This window comes from Drosophila tropicalis, unplaced genomic scaffold (genome assembly GCF_018151085.1).
Source record: "Drosophila tropicalis isolate 14030-0801.00 unplaced genomic scaffold, ASM1815108v1 contig_158, whole genome shotgun sequence".
Taxonomy (NCBI): domain Eukaryota; kingdom Metazoa; phylum Arthropoda; class Insecta; order Diptera; family Drosophilidae; genus Drosophila; species Drosophila tropicalis.
The window spans coordinates 5,101,491-5,118,224 of NW_027172602.1; the positions used below are offsets into that span (position 1 = coordinate 5,101,491).

General features: G+C 38.2%; 1 protein-coding gene and 1 long non-coding RNA gene across 2 annotated transcripts; one reads left to right on the plus strand and one right to left on the minus strand.

Moving 5' to 3' along the window:
- Positions 1-3,966: 3,966 nt before the first annotated feature.
- LOC137587240 (uncharacterized) lies at positions 3,967-5,569 on the minus strand. Its single transcript, XR_011033894.1, has 3 exons — positions 5,394-5,569; positions 5,224-5,340; positions 3,967-5,161 (listed from the first exon to the last, which is right to left on the minus strand). It is a non-coding gene; the product is annotated as an uncharacterized lncRNA (long non-coding RNA).
- A 1,193-nt stretch (positions 5,570-6,762) lies between these two features.
- LOC137583933 (calcineurin subunit B-like) lies at positions 6,763-7,350 on the plus strand. Its single transcript, XM_068299131.1, has one exon. The coding sequence runs from the start codon at positions 6,763-6,765 to the stop codon at positions 7,348-7,350; it is 588 nt and encodes a 195-aa protein (XP_068155232.1).
- The last annotated feature ends 9,384 nt before the right edge of the window (positions 7,351-16,734 follow it).

Sequence of the window (16,734 nt, forward strand, 5' to 3'; positions counted from 1 at the left end):
CCCTCCGTATTTGGCCATAGGAATTTATTTCATATTATTGTCCATGCTCTGTCTCACCCCTTAAAACTCTGCTCCTGTTACAACTACTTGGCCTTGTTTTTGCAAAACTTCTGCTGCTGATTCTAGTTGTTATTGTTGTTGTTGTTGTTGTTTAGCCACAGCTGCAGTCAACTTGAGTTTGCAGTCCCCTCACCCAATGCCCACTTCTCGTCTCTCTGTCTCTCTCTTAATCTGTTTCACATGGCCTGCGGATGAGGGATCAAGTTGACTTTTGGCTCCTCAGTTCTGCTTCTTCTTCTCCTAAGGTTGTTGTTGTTTTTTTTTTTTTTTTTTTTGGTTAGTTGGTATAGTTCACCTAAACCATGTAAATGTCTTTGTCCAGCTAAGTAAATGCCAATTTCTGATGCAGTAACAAATTTCCAAGAATTGGGCAGTTTAATAATATAGTTAGGTAAGAAAAACAAAACTCTTCCTTAGACAAGAACTTGTTATTTTTGTAATTGGCAGTTTTTAGTTTTTCACCCAGAGAAAGTGAGTGAGAGAGAGAGGGAGAGAAAGCAAAAAAGTAAATATGCAGTAAGGGGGAATCTCTTACCTTTAATCAACCTTTATTTATAACAAACTAAGTTGTTACGTGTGAAGATGTGTCTCCCTCTGTTTGTGTGTGTGTGTGTGTGAGAGAGTACATGATGGCCATTACAACTAACACTCTATACACACACAAAAAAAACCCCCAAAACTTACATGGGAATAACCAAAACCTTAACCATACCTCAAGTGGCCAACGATAACCACTTTTAGAGATGAGTTGCGCATTTCTTCTTCGCTACCCTGTACACTTCAAAAATGGGCTAACAAAGAGTTTATCAATTCTCGATCTACAAAACTCAAATATACATATAGTAGTAGATATTAAAGGGTCTTGCAAATTCGATTACGAGTTTACGAGATGATATTAGGAAAGCCAAGCCAAATATTTCAAACGTCAAACAGGACTTGAATCTCATTCAAACCCGCGGTAAGAGTTCTAGTTCTCTTTGTGGTAAGAGACAGGTGTATGCTCACCATGGACCAGTGTTGTAAAATGGCATTAAACACAAGGTTTTCAAATAATTTGACTACAATTTTGTTTTGCAACACTCAACAATAAAGCGATATCTTGTTAATAACTGATGAAAAAAGTTTAAAAAAAACCGACTCTAAATTGCTTACAGGATATGCTGCCAGTCGAGCTTGTTAGCTTATCTTTGCTTCAGAATTAATTTTTTTTTTCTGTTTGTTGTTGTTGCTGGTTCTTGAGTTTTTCTTTCACATTCGCTTTTTTTTTTTTTTGGTTTGCTCTTACGCTGTTGGCATTCCTTTGCTCTATATTTCGCAATAGTTGCTATTGTTGTTGTTTGTTATGGAGTATATATAATACTCTGGTTATGCGAGACAGAAAGAGACAGAGAGAGAGTGAGAGACTACCAGCTAAGGCATATTAGTTTTGCAAACCAATTGGCTAAAAACCCTTTAATAAGGATATTATTTGAAATATTTTATCTTAAGTTAACTTTTAAATCGTCATCAGAATCCTGATCTTGAGAGCTACAACATCAAAATAGAATCTGCTTTCTGTTATGCAGATTCAAAGATCTCACTTTCTCCCTACTCACTTTGTTAATTTGTATTTAGATTAAGTGTTAAAGAAGTGTATAACAAATTCATCTGCATTTGAAAGTCGTTTTCCTTTTTGCTTCTTTGGTCTTGTTGCTTTAGCATGGTCTCGCGCGCGACTTCAAATTGCCAACTTAGTTGTTATTTGTTGCCTGTCTGGGCATAGCAGCAGCAAGGGGTATGGGAATGGGAAAGGGAGTGGGTGTTGGGTGTTGGACTTAGGGTGAAAGGGGTTAGCATGGCTGTCGGGCTGGCTGGCGGTTTGGGCGGGCAATATTCGTGGTCGCAGCACTCTGATGGCTCTCACGTCACCACTTCTGCAAATTGCGGCAATAATGCAACAAAGGTTTCTTGGGAAACACACACCAAATTGTATACGAGACTAGGTCTGCGAGCAGAGGGCGGGATTGTGGGCTACGGACTGCAAGACGCCGTCTGTCAGTCATTTTGGCGGCCAAAAAAAAAAAAAAAAAATAAAAAATTATAAAAATAGAAGAAAAACCTCCAATCCTGAACATCCAATTCCCTGGTCTCCCTTTTCCCAATTCCGGTTTATATTCTCCCTTTGCTCCTGTTGCTGCTACTGCATTTCATTTTCAATTTTTGTTGTTTTGTTGCTTGGGTTGCGGTTTCCGCTTTGGTTTCTTCATGTTGCCACGGCATGGTGAAAGGTGAAAACAGGAGCGGTTTCTATACACTCTGCAGGATGAAAGGCCCAAAATGGCTTTTCTTTGATTCATTTTGGTGTATGTCCTCCAGCTCCTGGCTGAGGTGGCGTTCAGCTAGAGGGGATGACTGGGGCATTTGAGTACTGAGCAACATTTTTGTTTGTAATTTACTTTGGAATGCTGGCGCCGTTGTCGGCTGCTTCTATTTTCTGCATTCTCCCACTTTTTTGCCTTTTTCTACTTGCTTGCGGTTTTCTAAGAAAAATCTTTTCTTGGCTCAAACTCTTAACGGTGCATGGGGAATTTTTGTAATTGCAATGCAAGAAATACGAATAAAACTGCAACGCGTAGAGGAGAGAGTGAAAAAGAGATAAAGAGAGAGAGAGAGAGAGAGAGTTAGGATAAAGGCATATCATTTTGACATTATGCGGGTGCCATGGCAAATACGCCTAATGATCTAACCCATCTCTTTTTTGTCACTTCACACAGGTGACAGCTGCGGGTCGCCTAGCAGACACATACACATACTATACGATATATAATACCACTTAAGAAACAATTCACCTTAAATACTTACATTTTATTTCCCATGCTATTGGCAGTCGGCTTCTTGCATTTCCCTCCTTTTTCTTAATGTTTCCGTTTTGCTTTTCTTTTGTTTTCCTTGTATAGTTGTTTTTTTTCATCTGCTGCTTTTTCCCCTTCTTTACACAGACACTTTTTCTCTCTTTCTCTTATTTGGTCTCTGCTTGCCCTTAAAAGTATGCAGCAATAAATTTCATTCGGCACTTTAACCCAGTTAACATGAAAATTGACTATTCCTGGCACCGTTGCTGCAGTTACCGATGTTGTTGTTGGTTCTGCTGTTGTTATTGGTGCTGTCGTCGGGTTGTTGTTGGTGTAGCTGATGTTGTTATCGTTGCTGTAACGCAAACAATGCAGAAGTGAATGCAGCCTAGCTGAGTAGAAGAAGACAATAAAGATGTTGCTTAACATAAACCACATGCACACACAACAAATCACACGCTCACACACATACACTATATACAGTGATCATGCATAATCTGAAATGGAGGGAACCTTGCCCCCTGGATATATGTATATTTATTGCTTTTCATAAATTTATAACTTCTTTTTTGGTCTATAAACATTTTTTTTCTAAAATAATCTACAGATCAACGGTTGAAGCTTTCCAGAGATCGTCTACAAAACGAAACGGAGAGAAAATGATTTCAAATACGATATACGTTAATATGTCGGTTCACATACATACACACACACAGACACATGCAAACCCACACAAGTACAACACGAAAAAGCGTCAAAGCGGAAATTTGAACAGAAGCTTCAGCTCTTTGTTTCAAACCCTCACACACACAAACACACACACACACACACACAGAAACTGGCACATACAAACAAAGAATGGCAACACCAACACTAACGACAACAACAGAAACATCACAGCTTGCTGCCACCATTCTTTTTAGACCCGAATCGAGGTGTTGGTTACACCTTTTGCCCATTGCCCTTTCCAAACAATTTGCCCTCATTCACTCACTTATTCATTTCCATTGCTCAGCAACATCATCAGCCTTACCCGCACTCGTATCCGTGCCACCAATTCTTTTTGTCCTTGCCACTAGTGGAATCCTGTTGCTAATTTTTGTTGTTGTTGTCCCTCGTTGTGTGTATATGGTGTCCGTCTTTTTGGTCTGCCTTTTACAAAGATCAGCGGGTGATTGTCCAAAAAAAAAAGGTGCTACGAACAATTGGATAGTTTCGCTTTGTTCTCTTAAACTATCGTATGAATGTATGTACTCATGTATGTATGTATGTATGAATGTGCAGCAACTGGCCTTATCTGACCAAGTGCGACGTCCTTTTCAATCTCCCCCGTGTGGAGCGCTCATTGCCGATTTCAATGCGATTTCCTTTGGACTACTCTCTTACAATGAATCCCCAACGTTTTGCAATTAATTCTGGATATTCGCATCACGTTCACTTATTCCATCATCGGAAAACTACAACGATTTCATACGTATTAAATGTTGTTTTGCCAAAATGATGATGTCCGTGAAGGGAACGAGAAGCAGGGAGCGCATGTGTTGTTTTTTGGGGGTGTGAAGTGTTGTCAACCAATTGTAATACTCTTACCAACATTTGCATCAAATTTCATAGAGTTTACTCTCTCTGATTTTACTCGTTTGACTGTACATAATTTCGTGTCGATTCATTTGTTGTATATTTATTACTCGTTCTATTTGAATTCTCTCGTTGTTTCAGTTTTTCTACATTTGTTGGAGTATTCGTTGTATATCCTCACTCGTTGTATATTGTAGTCCACTCGCTACAGATGCTCTGGGTCCTCCTACATGTTATTTATCTTCCTCATCGGCCTATGGTCAGTAGACTTGTTTTTTTTATTTTCATTTAATTTAATTTACATTTTTTTTTCTTCTGTTGAGCATTTCAACTTAATTTATTTTTGCTCCTTCACTCTGCCACAAGAATTTTCAGTGTCGATTTTATTTCATTTTTTTGTTATTTTGTTTCTCTTTTGCTCATTGCTTGTCCCAACGTCTGGTTGTGCTTCTTCGAAACCATTAAATGAAGACGATTTAATTCCATTAATTTGTACAAGCTCACCCACACAGCAAGATGTGGACGTTGATGGTGATGTAGATGGAGATGTGCAGAGGGGCCACCATTTTCACACCTTTAGAACTCTCCGGCTGGCTATCCACACACACCAAAATGTTCTCTTAATTTACGTAATTTGTTGCCTTGAGGGGGATATGAGGTGTGTAAGTGTGGGGGTGGGGAGGTGGAATGAGCTAGAAGGAGGATGAAATTTGGATTTTAATGTCTGGATGATCCAACATCATTCGAACGATACTTTTTTGCTTATTTTTTTCGGTTTTTTTCCATTGTGGTCTTGAGATTTCCATATTGAGTTCCCCCAAAATGATGGTATCAAAATGAAAGAGATGGAGGAAGAGAAAAACTCCTGCTGCTGCTGGTGTTATATGAGTAAGTATATATTCGATAAAGGTTTTAGGTACATACATTCATGCATATATCCTTCTGCCTGTCAAGCCAGAATGAATGTACAAAAAAAAGAGAATAAAATATACATACAAGCCGTCCAAGCTGCAAAGTCGTCTTGGTTATACCCTTAGCCCATTCCAAATACCATCTAAACCCATAGTAAGGACTTTCCAACTGTAATTAATTTGGGGATGTACTTGAATATAACTTTTAAAACTTATATTTTGACAACAATCGATCGGCTAAAAATGTTCGAACTGAGTATTTATCAATTTGACTGACTCTCTGACTGATTAGCTTTGTATACCCTGTCTTTTTTTGTAATGATTTTACAGACTATGTGAAAAGCAAAGTTACCTTCGTTTGCAACGACACATACACATACGCATGATGGTAATGGGAGGCTGGCATTCCCAGCTTAGCTGGCCAAAATGTGTTTTTGCATGAAAGCCTGTCAAAATAGAACCAACAAAATTAATTTTGACATATGCCAAAATGAATGAAGGCTGCGACGCAGAGGCGACGGCGACGGCAATGGCAGAGGCAGAGGCAGAGCCAAAGAATTCGTATCATTTTACCATCTCTCTCATCTCATCTCATCTCATCTCTCATCTGCTATATCTGTTTGAGTTGGGGTTCGTTTTAGGCCACTTTTATGCTAAACAAAAAATGCGCATTTATTTAATTAAAATGAGAAACAATAAACAATCTATTTTTTGTTTTATACATATATTTTTTTCAATTCAATTTGAATTTGAATAAAAACTAATAACAAACTATTATTATTCCAATCATCTTAATTCAAGCAAATTAATTTAATATAATTAATTTGTAGCGACCTAAAATTGTAAAAGTTTTTCAGCTCTTTAATTTTTTAACAAAAGGACAAATCTTTGTATGTCTCTCTTATTTATTTATGGGATTTGTAATTCTCAACTAGTTTTAGCACTGTCAAGAAATTGGTGATATTATTTCTTTGATTCGAATTTTCAAACTAATTTGCAGACATTGAAATGTTGATCCAAAGAAAGGAAGAAACCTAAATACTTGAATTTGTAAACAAAGTTCTCAAGTGAAATACTGTCATTAATCGAAATTAAGTAACAATATTTACGGACACACACACACACACACACACATACACCCACATAAAAACCTTTACATACACACACTCACACTTAATACATTTAGAGATAGAGAGAGAGAGAGAGAGAGACAAAGAGGCGAAAATAAAACTTGATTTTACTCACCATTACCTACATAAATCGATGTACATGAATATTTTAGAAAATATTCATTTACCCCTCCATATATATATATATACATATATTTTACACATTAAAAGTTAGATTTCTAATCTCTAAAATTACATTTACATTTACATATAATGGGTACAGCCGTGTCAAGGCCACTTAGCGCCGAAGAACTGGCCCTATTACAGAAGGAGACAGGCTTCTCGTTGCATCGCATTGACTCGCTATATGATGAATATCATTCGATGGCACGGGATAGCAAGGATCGAGTATTGCGCAGCGAATTGCTGCAAATGCCCGCTGTGGCGGCACATCCATTATCGGAACGTTTGGTTGACTCGTTTCTGCATCCATCGCATGGCTTCAGGCATTTCATAATGGGCCTGGCCCATTTTCGTGGCAATCAGACTCTGGAACGTAAATTGGCCAATATGGTTAGCATGTTCGATGAGGACGGCGATGGTCAGCTGAGTGTCGAACAGTGTCATAATCTTCTTGAATGCCTTCCAGCGACCAGACGTGAATTGCGTGTTATGCGTTGGAAGCTAAACAAATTGCTTGATGAGAAGGTTGCCGAGAAGCAGCAGCAACAGGATAAACTAACACTAACACCAACAACAATAGCCTGGGATAGGTTCGCAGTCAAAGTGAATTGTGCGGACTTTGAGTATATCACACGAGGTTTGGATTTGGAGCACAGCCTCTCGTTGCGCTTCAATTGAGGCGAGTGAGAGAGAGAGAGAGAGAGGGAAAGTCACGTCATACAGAATGAATTGCATATATCCTTTCGCAGCTAGCATAACATCACGTTGCAAAAAGTTTTCACATAAACGCAAAAGTTAAGTCATTCCTGAAAATTGTTTCTTGAATTTACTCGCGCACTTGCGCCGCCTCAAGCAGCCAACAGGAGTCAACAGGAAGGACGACAAGTGGAGGCCAACTGGAGAGCCCTTCTCAATGGCACTCCTCGAGTAGCAGTCATGACTTTTGTGCCCTTAGCCCGGCAGCATATGTCAGTTCTCAATTTTCGTTCCACCGCATTCGCATCCGCATCTCCGCCCAATAACCACCCGCCCACCACTTTGCTTGGCACTTTGTGTTTACTTATACATATAATACTGCCTTTGAAATCCTTCAGTTTGCTCATTTGCTATTTGCTTGCGGGTCACCTGTTACTGTTGCGTCTGCGGTTAGCCCCATTTAGTGTGCCGGATCATTCATCATCCTTATCCTCATCCTCATCCTCTTCCTCATCGTCGTCATTGAGAGAAATGGCCATTTACTACGGTAGCACTTTGTTAACTGGCTTCGATTATCCACCTGACTAAATCCCATTGATTTGATCTACCCTACATACTACGTAAATGTGTATGCAGCTAGTTATTCCCTGAATGGGTGAGCCCCATTCGGATGGTTGAACTTTCAAATGATAATTGTCCTTTGACAGCAAAATGTTTCATATTAACGACCTTTCTGCGCATATATTCATTTGATTAATCGAAACTGATTCAGTTTAATCATTTCCATTGATCCTTAATATCCCTCAGATCTATCGATCCCTTGTGCTTATTTCTATACATTGCTGACTTTTGCTTCTATTAAGATCTCAATAATCAATAAACATCAGTCGATGCATTAACTATGTATGTAGTTTAAGGATGTCAAATTGAAATAGTTTAAGTTAAAGTGCTGCCAAACTTATACACATACATATATGTATCATAGCCAAACCGAGTAAAACTTTATGGCTCAGTTTTAGTTCAGCTAAAACAAATTGGCCAATTCGTATGTATTTGTATGCTCTCGTATATGTATGTATGTATGTAAGTATATCACTTGGAAATAAAAAACTTTGACAAATCGCATTGTAAGTGAGATTTTGTTAAGGATTTTGTGGAGATTTTATTGCGTGCCGGGAACAAACTCCGATTTACCGAAATACAACAGCGTGTTCAATCTGCCCACTTTCCTTCAGTCACCGGCGCTTCGCATCCTCCGCGTCGATGTCTCGGTTCTCTGGGTGTCTGATTGTCTGCCAGTTTGTCGGTCTGTCCATTTCACTTTGCTGGTTTTTGCGACTGATTGCATTTTTATCCCTTTTACACACAAAATCCATGAAATATGCACACTAACTCATGCGTATTTTATAATAATAAAAGCGCCCAGCGAAGAGCCAAATGGAGAGCGAAAATGTTGCATCTGATGATAGAGGAATCGGTATGAGAATCATGGCGATGATGATGATACTGATGATGATGATGATCAAGCGAGTATACGAGTTGGCCATGGATAAAGTGGGGAGGCGACCACAAAATGCAAAGACAAAAGATGTAACCAGGTAAAATGCATACATACATACATACATACATATATACATAAGCAGGTGGACAGGTAACTTTTCCCATTTTACCGCATTCCTATATCAGCACCTTTTCCATTGCCATCTCCTTTCTTCCATTCCATTCTTCTCCTGCTGCCGCTGCTGCTCGTCCCGAACTAAATCTTAACACGTGCATAGGTTGAATAACTTGTTAACCATAAATCATGGACGTAGCAAAGGGGTTTCATTGCACCCATCGGTGATCGAATGACTTTTGTAAGGGTTTTTTTTTTTGTGATAATTTGATAACATGAATTGATATGAAATTTAAGTGATTAGAACACATGGAATAATATGCAAAGCCAGCTCAGTTAGACAACTGAATACGAGAGCGCTTTAATAGTGCTGATCATTGCCATATCTAGCACGGCTAGTCTTGATAAATACAGCGAATTGGAAAAATGTACTGGGCGGAGATATGTCGCTATGCCGGAAAATCCTTTAAATGAATTTTTGGCTACGCCCTTGCCGGTGCTTCTAGATGCTGGGTTAGCTGTTAACTTCATCTAACTGACATACGGCAAATCGGTTGTGGCTGCTGAGTGTGAGTGTGTGTCTGCGTGTGTAATGGGGTTAGCTTAGCGGCTTACTCGGTCAAGACGCAGGGTGTCACGTGTTTTGTGTGTGTCTGTGTGTGTTTTTTTTTTTTGGTAAATATTTTAAGGTATGGCAAAGTGCAGCATAAGCTGTCGCCGCTGCCTCGTCTGCTGTGATATCGGCATTGTATCTGCATGCCAAGTAGATATTATTTGCCAGCTGCTGCCAGTACCATTGACTGCCTACAGCTGCCCCTGGCCCCCTCGCACTGCCTTTCCATTTCTTTGGTTATAGAAATGAATCTAATTCAATTTCAACAAATAAATAATTCCTCCTTGACAATTTGTCATATATTTTCTTCCTTTTTTGTTACTTTGTTGGTATTGTCACGCTTTTGTCTTCGTTTGCATTTCCATTATCAACCTACCACTTACTTTGCCTTGCATATCCTTTTCGCGCTTATCCTTTTTGTATGTGTGGGCGTATCTGTTTTTTTCTTTTGTTCTTGCATTATTGCATCGCTTCTTCTCTTTGGTTTTTTCTTTTGTTTTCGGTTTTGTTTTTAGCTATTACAGCTGCTTTAACGTGTTTCAAATACGCAATGTGCCTGGCACATACTAAAATAAGTAATATAAAAAAGGAATGGAATACAAGTTATTACTGTTCTTTTTTCTCGCGAATTCGTATATTTTAGTTTTTAAGAATATTCTCTGCTACCGATCAATTGCAATTGCTTTATGAAACTTAAAGAGGAAAAAACATAACATACTTTTTTGCGTGACAGAGACGCTAAAGAATAAACAAGCCGACGAGTCGGTCGGAAAGGGAAACTGTTGGGGGGAGGGTAGCTGACGGGAGGTCGATGGCAATGACGAAGGGAAACGCTTTGCTACTGTCATAAATAGAATGTGTGAAATGCTTGTGGCACTGAGACCAATTGTCTCGATTGAGACGCACACATACATTTACACATTAATATTCTAGAAAAACGAATAGGCGAGAAATGACAAAAGAAGAGAGGAAATCAACAGACCTGGCTTATTACACAGAACAACAAGACTAGTAAATTCGTCTAGCCCTAGACTGTGTCATACTCTTTCTTTATATATTCCATACAGATTTATGTTTCACTTTTCAGACTTACCTTCAATTCTATTAAATGAGAAACAAGTTAAGTAGTTGTATGCCAAATGTCGCAAATATTGTCTAATATTCTTTGATTTGTTTCGTGATTTAATCTTGAAACTGAATTACGACTCTAGCCCTCAAAAGTATGCTAAGAAAGGAAGGTAAGGAAGTTGCCCTGTAGGTTTGGTCATTATTAAGTTGGCATCTCATATTCAAGTTTTATCGATTTCAGTGAGAAGTATGTAATGGAATCATCTTTGAATATATATAATAAATATAACTAACTAACGGTGACTTTTCTGAATGAAATTGTTATTTCTGACGTGATTGTCATAAAAATAATCTATGTCAGTTTGATATATGTTTGTACCTTTTGATGACTTTGGCAAGATCAGACAAATGTGACTTTTATCAATAGTTTCGTTAACAAATTAATATTTATTTATCTGTCAATAAATATGTCATTTATCATTAATATTGGATGACTATATCAGGTGCAATTCCCGGTGACTTTTATGCAAATGACTTTGCCAAACGACATTTGCTTTCATTTCCAAAACATTTTGGAATTAAAAATTTGAAAATATCAATAGTTTAATAAAATTCAAACGATTTCAAAACGAACAAATTAAGCCGTTTAAAAATGAACTCTGTTTAAAATTCACTTTAAATTTGATATATACTTAATACGTATTCTGTGTGCCTTGGTCTGTTGCACTTCACAACTTTTAGCCATCATGTATTTAATATATTGAGAAAAAACAACGAAGAGATTGCGTGTGTGTGTGTGTGTTGGCATTTGATGGGTTGTTATTGCTGCTGCTGCTTTAGCCAGTTCCATGATTCCAGTTCACGGGGTTAGACAGACAAGCCAAACTGCCGACAAGCCAAAATGATTGCAGACAAATATTGGCAGAGAAATCCGCGTTTATTGTACACTTCAAACACATACACTCACACACACACACGTACTCACAAACACGCAACTTTAATACACAAACAACGAAAGCAACAAAAAGCGAAAAGTAGCAACTGGAAAAAAAAAACAGCATAGAAAACAGCAAAAATCATCGAAAAGCCCAAACCAAACCGCAGAAATCAAAAAATTCATAGCAAAGAGCAGCCAAACAAGAAGAGGTCGAAGCAAGTATCGTGGGGGAGGGGCACAGTGTGTCCGTCACACACTACGGCCGTGTGTTTGTGTGTGTGTGTGTGTGTAAGATACAGACATTTATTTATGTATTTATGCATATTTCGTGCAACATTTTCGCACATTTCGCTCGTTTAAGGCTGAAAAGTGGCCGAGATTCACGGACTGGCTTTTGTTATTCGTGTTATTCTATATTGACCCCCCCTGGACTATGTCAGGTGGCGAAACAGAGATACATACATATATTCCCAGATATCTCATATATCAATGTGTGAAATGACTTGGTTCATTGTCCTACTATTGACCTTACGACGTCACATATTCAGTTTTATAATTGGTTTCTCTTTTTATCAATCATAGGAAAGATTACACAATTATGTATTCTAATGTTATGGCCAATATGCTATTAAAATTTTTGATTCAATCAACTATAATTCCATTAAAATTCATATTTTTTACGATTTTCGACTATTAATTTAAAAGCATCTAATCATTACAGTAAATGACCTGAAAATATGGTAAGTCGTCTGGCCCTCTCTGTTTGGCTACTGCAGCACAAAAATGGGGGGGATAACTAACAAAATAAATAACATAAATTAACTAAATTTGTAGACAATTTTGTCTGCTAAGTGTAAAAGTTTTTTGGTTCTCTCTCTTCTCATCGTTGTCGTTGTGTGTGTTATGTTTTTTTTTCGTTTTTTTTTGTAACGCTTTGTTTCTGTTCTTTTGGCCAAAAGCCATATTCATTCACATTGAGGAAGATGGTGATGGAGGTGGTAGAGGAAAGAGAGAGAGTGAGAGAGAGAGAGAGATAGAGGTGAAGAGCTTGTTCGAGAGACTGGGTAAAGGAAGACGAGATGATGGTTGGTTGACCAACTTGGACCGGCAAAGGGCTTGAATTTGGTGCAAAAATGGATACGCTTGGATCGACTCAGTGGAGTTTTTTTTCTCTGTAGAATACCCTAAACCTATTCGAAAGATGAGGCATAAACGAAGGTAAGTCAGGGAGAGTGTTAGTCCATATATATATATTGAATAGTTTAAATATTTCAACCGACTATGTTTCAATACAAATTTGACTAAAGATAAACAGCTAAAATCGAAGAGAATCACTCGAATATTCTGATATAATTTGGAGTTAAAACTTATCTAGGCTAGTATTAAGGAAGTTTTTTAGAGTATTTAAAATTCGCCATTTCTGATGTGACATATGTACATATATGTAATGGTTTTTTTTTCTTTGTTTGTTGTTGTCTGTCTCACCGTTACGGCTGTTTCCAAGTATGTCCTCACACACACACACACACACACACACATATATTTGAGTGTTAAAGGACTGGGCAGGAAACGAGGTATAAGGCAATGTTGTGACATCAAATGTTCATGTTAACAACTTTTCTAAAACTCAATGAGCTGTTGTTTGTGTTGTTTGGCGCCTTCGACTCCCTGACACACATACTCACACACACACACACACACACAAGGGAGGACAGAATGAGAGTACTAGGGGGAGCAAGGGCCAAAGCAGTCAGGCGCAAACACGAGTCGAGTGTTTTGTAGCAAATAATTTTGCACAAAGTTCTCGCCTTAACGATTTGAACACATGTTAACATGAAGAGTAACAACAGTTGCAACAACTCCAGCACCAGCACCAGCACCAGCACCACACTAGGGCCAGCTCCAGCTCCAGCTCCAGGTCTAGCCCAACCTCAACTCCAAGTCCAACTCTCGACTTCTAACACTGACTGCCAACGACGACGACGATGACGACGAGAGGATAACAACAAGGATAACACTTCGACATGATAATAAATATGCTTGAGGGCCCAACTGCAAAAACGAGCGGAGTCCTGCCAAAGCGAGAAAGAGCAACAGGGGCAGAAAGAGATAGACTGAGATACAAAGGCGAAAGATATTGTGAGATAGAGATGGTTAGTTAGGGCAAAGTAACTAGCTACATAGTAGTATTTTTTAATAGTCTGCTTATGTATTTTACATTTGCTTTCAAACAGTTTCAAATCTTTAATTTTCCCTAGTATTCATTAAAAAATCTCTTTTTCAAGCCTAACCCAAAGTAAACTTAAAGTTTTTGCTTATCTTAAATATGACTATTGAAAGTCTCATTCTCAGTACCTTAATGAAATCTATTATTAAGGATATACAAGGTATTTTTAGTGGTATTCGTTTTACAGAAGTTCATTAAACAAAGATAAAAATATCATGGAAATCTGGTAGAGCATTTCTATATCGATTCAAAAAAGATGGCATATACATATATACTCCATAGACTATATATTATGACTATTAGACAATGATTTGAATAGAAAGTTGAGACTTGCTTGCTTGTCCTTCTTTGGCAACTTTTTTCCATTGGTTATCTTAACAATCGGTTTATCGGTCTCCGTGATATCTTAACACTTTATGCAATAACATTTTGCAATCGTTAAGATGATCAATTATCGAAATGTATTGAACTTTTATGCAAAATTGCCAAATGTATGAACTTTATCCTCTTAGTCTATTGGCCAACTGAGTGTGTGTTTTCTGAATTTAGGCCAAGAAAGCTGTGCGAAGAGTCTTAACCAACAACTTGACAGCTGCCTTGTAGACAGAATGCCTCTGCATAGCATTTGCTTAGTTTCATTTCAATTTGAATTTGAGTTGAAATTTTCCACTTCTTGCTAGTTCTTTTTAGTTAGTTTTTCGCCATTTTCTCTATTCTTGTCTGTGTCTGTGTGTGTGTGTGTGTGCTTTTTGCTTCAACATAGATGATAGTCAAGTTATTCCACATTCAGAGCGCGCTGCACTTTAATTAAATTTCTTAATTATGTTGGATTAATACACAAACAAACGCACACACTGACAGTGCCACAAACGCAGACACACACACACACACACACATATATATAGACACACAGAGCCACACGTGAGAAATTTCATAGTCTCTATTGTTGTTATACGTTTAATCAACATACGTAAAAGGCCACCAGCAGGGTTGAGAAAAGACTAGTTGGGTCTAGTCTGATCTAGTTTTGGTTAAGGTTTGGTTTGCTTTTGGCCTGGGAACGGTAATTGAGAAAACTCATGCCCAAAAGTCTCCTGGCCAGGTGTCTAGAATACGTCCTCATGACAGTTAAGTCACTTAGGTTTATCATATTGTGTAGACGCAAGATGTTTTCATATTTGGCAAAGAATTATTTTAAAATCAGAATTGTGCATGAATCATTTACCCGCATAAACATAGCATCTGGTTTGAAAATAAGTGACTTAGTTGCCTAGTTGCACGCTTATTCTTTTCTTCTTTTCCATTAACCTTCTACGTTTTGTTCTTTTCGAGTGCACAAAGAGTTACTTACTTTAAGATTTACCTTTTCGTCTGGCAAACTCCATTCCATCCCGTTCCTCACACTCCTTCCATCTTAGTGGATAGGGGAGACTGCCGCTTGGGTGGGCGCATGGGCAGGATCAGTTGCAGCACGTGACTAAAATGCCAAGCGATATGTAACAAGGAGGAACTGAACGAAACTAACTACTAAAAATTAAAACACATGTAAAGAAATAATTAAGATATTATGCCACGAACCCCCAGGCAAAGAAGACGTTTCTCTTGAGCTTGTGTCCCTCCATCTGTTGGCTGCTCTTGGCACTCTTAACGAGACAGCCAGACAGACGAAGGTGGAATGAGGCAAAATGCAAGCAATAAGCGTTGGGACATCTAAGAAAATGTTATAGCTTTAATGCAACAAAGGCTTAACTACAGCAAGCACTTTGATTGATTAACCTATATACGCCAATTTGTAGTAAGTAGATCTAAACATATATTCGTATCATTTATTTATAAGCCCATGATGGCGATGATGTATTTTCGATAACAATTATGCTTAGATCCAATCGAATCAAACAAACAACTCTGTTTTTCATTGCCTTGCGTAAGGGAGGCTGTGACAGTGTAAATTTCCATTGTGTGTTTTTTTGTTGTTGTTGTTAAGATCAAAGCTTTGCAGCTCATTTCCATTTTGCCCTGGGGCAATCAGTCTTCAAATGATTAAACAAAAGTGTCTGAAATCATTTCCACGACAAAACACTTAGGGAACATGCCAAAAATTTGTTCAAAGTACGTGTATTTCTGCTGAATCAGCCTAAATGGCATAAATTGCTGCTCGTCAGTAACTTTGTCATAGTCATCATCGTCATCATCATCCTCCGTATTATACGGCCGTAGTTGTGTGGCATCATCATCGTCTTGGTCTTGACGTAAATTAAAAATTTATTTATTTAGAGCAAGGCATAATTATACAAATTGGGAATGCAATTAAATTTAATTGTTCCAACGATGCCAACACTAGTGCGGGAGCAGAAGCAACAACAATAACAACAACAACAACAACAACAAGAACAAAAACAACTTGGAGTAACCTCTTTCCCTTTCTTTCCCCATCACTTTTTTTTGCCTTCACCTTCACTGTTTCTCTGCATATGTGCGCTCTCCCCGCCCTGCCTTGCACTCACTACAGTGTTTTTCTCCTTAGTCAATGAAATGTAAAAACGTTTTGAGCACGAACCTTATCTCTCCGTCCGTACGTTCGTTCCTCCGTCCATCCATCCGTCCGTGTGTCTATCCCTCCCGTCTGTTCGTTTTGCCTTCACAGTTTCTTCTACAAGTGCACGCGGCAAGTACCGTAAATAAAGCAAGCAGAAATTATAACTGAGTCAAGAGCGTGGCAAAAAAAAAAAGAAAAAATTATAAAAAAAACACCAACAACAACAGCATCAGAGAGAAGTAGTAAAACTAAAGGTAGGGCAAAAACGCCAAATACAATAAATAATATTGCAAAGATACATTTAGTTAAATGATAAAGAGTGCAAGGCATGGTCTAAACTAACTTTCGTCTTTGAATACTCTTCAATGTA

Bases quoted from the DNA above. Each gene is read 5' to 3' on its own strand.
- LOC137583933 (XM_068299131.1), top strand. From the start codon at position 6,763: ATGGGTACAGCCGTGTCAAGGCCACTTAGCGCCGAAGAACTGGCCCTA.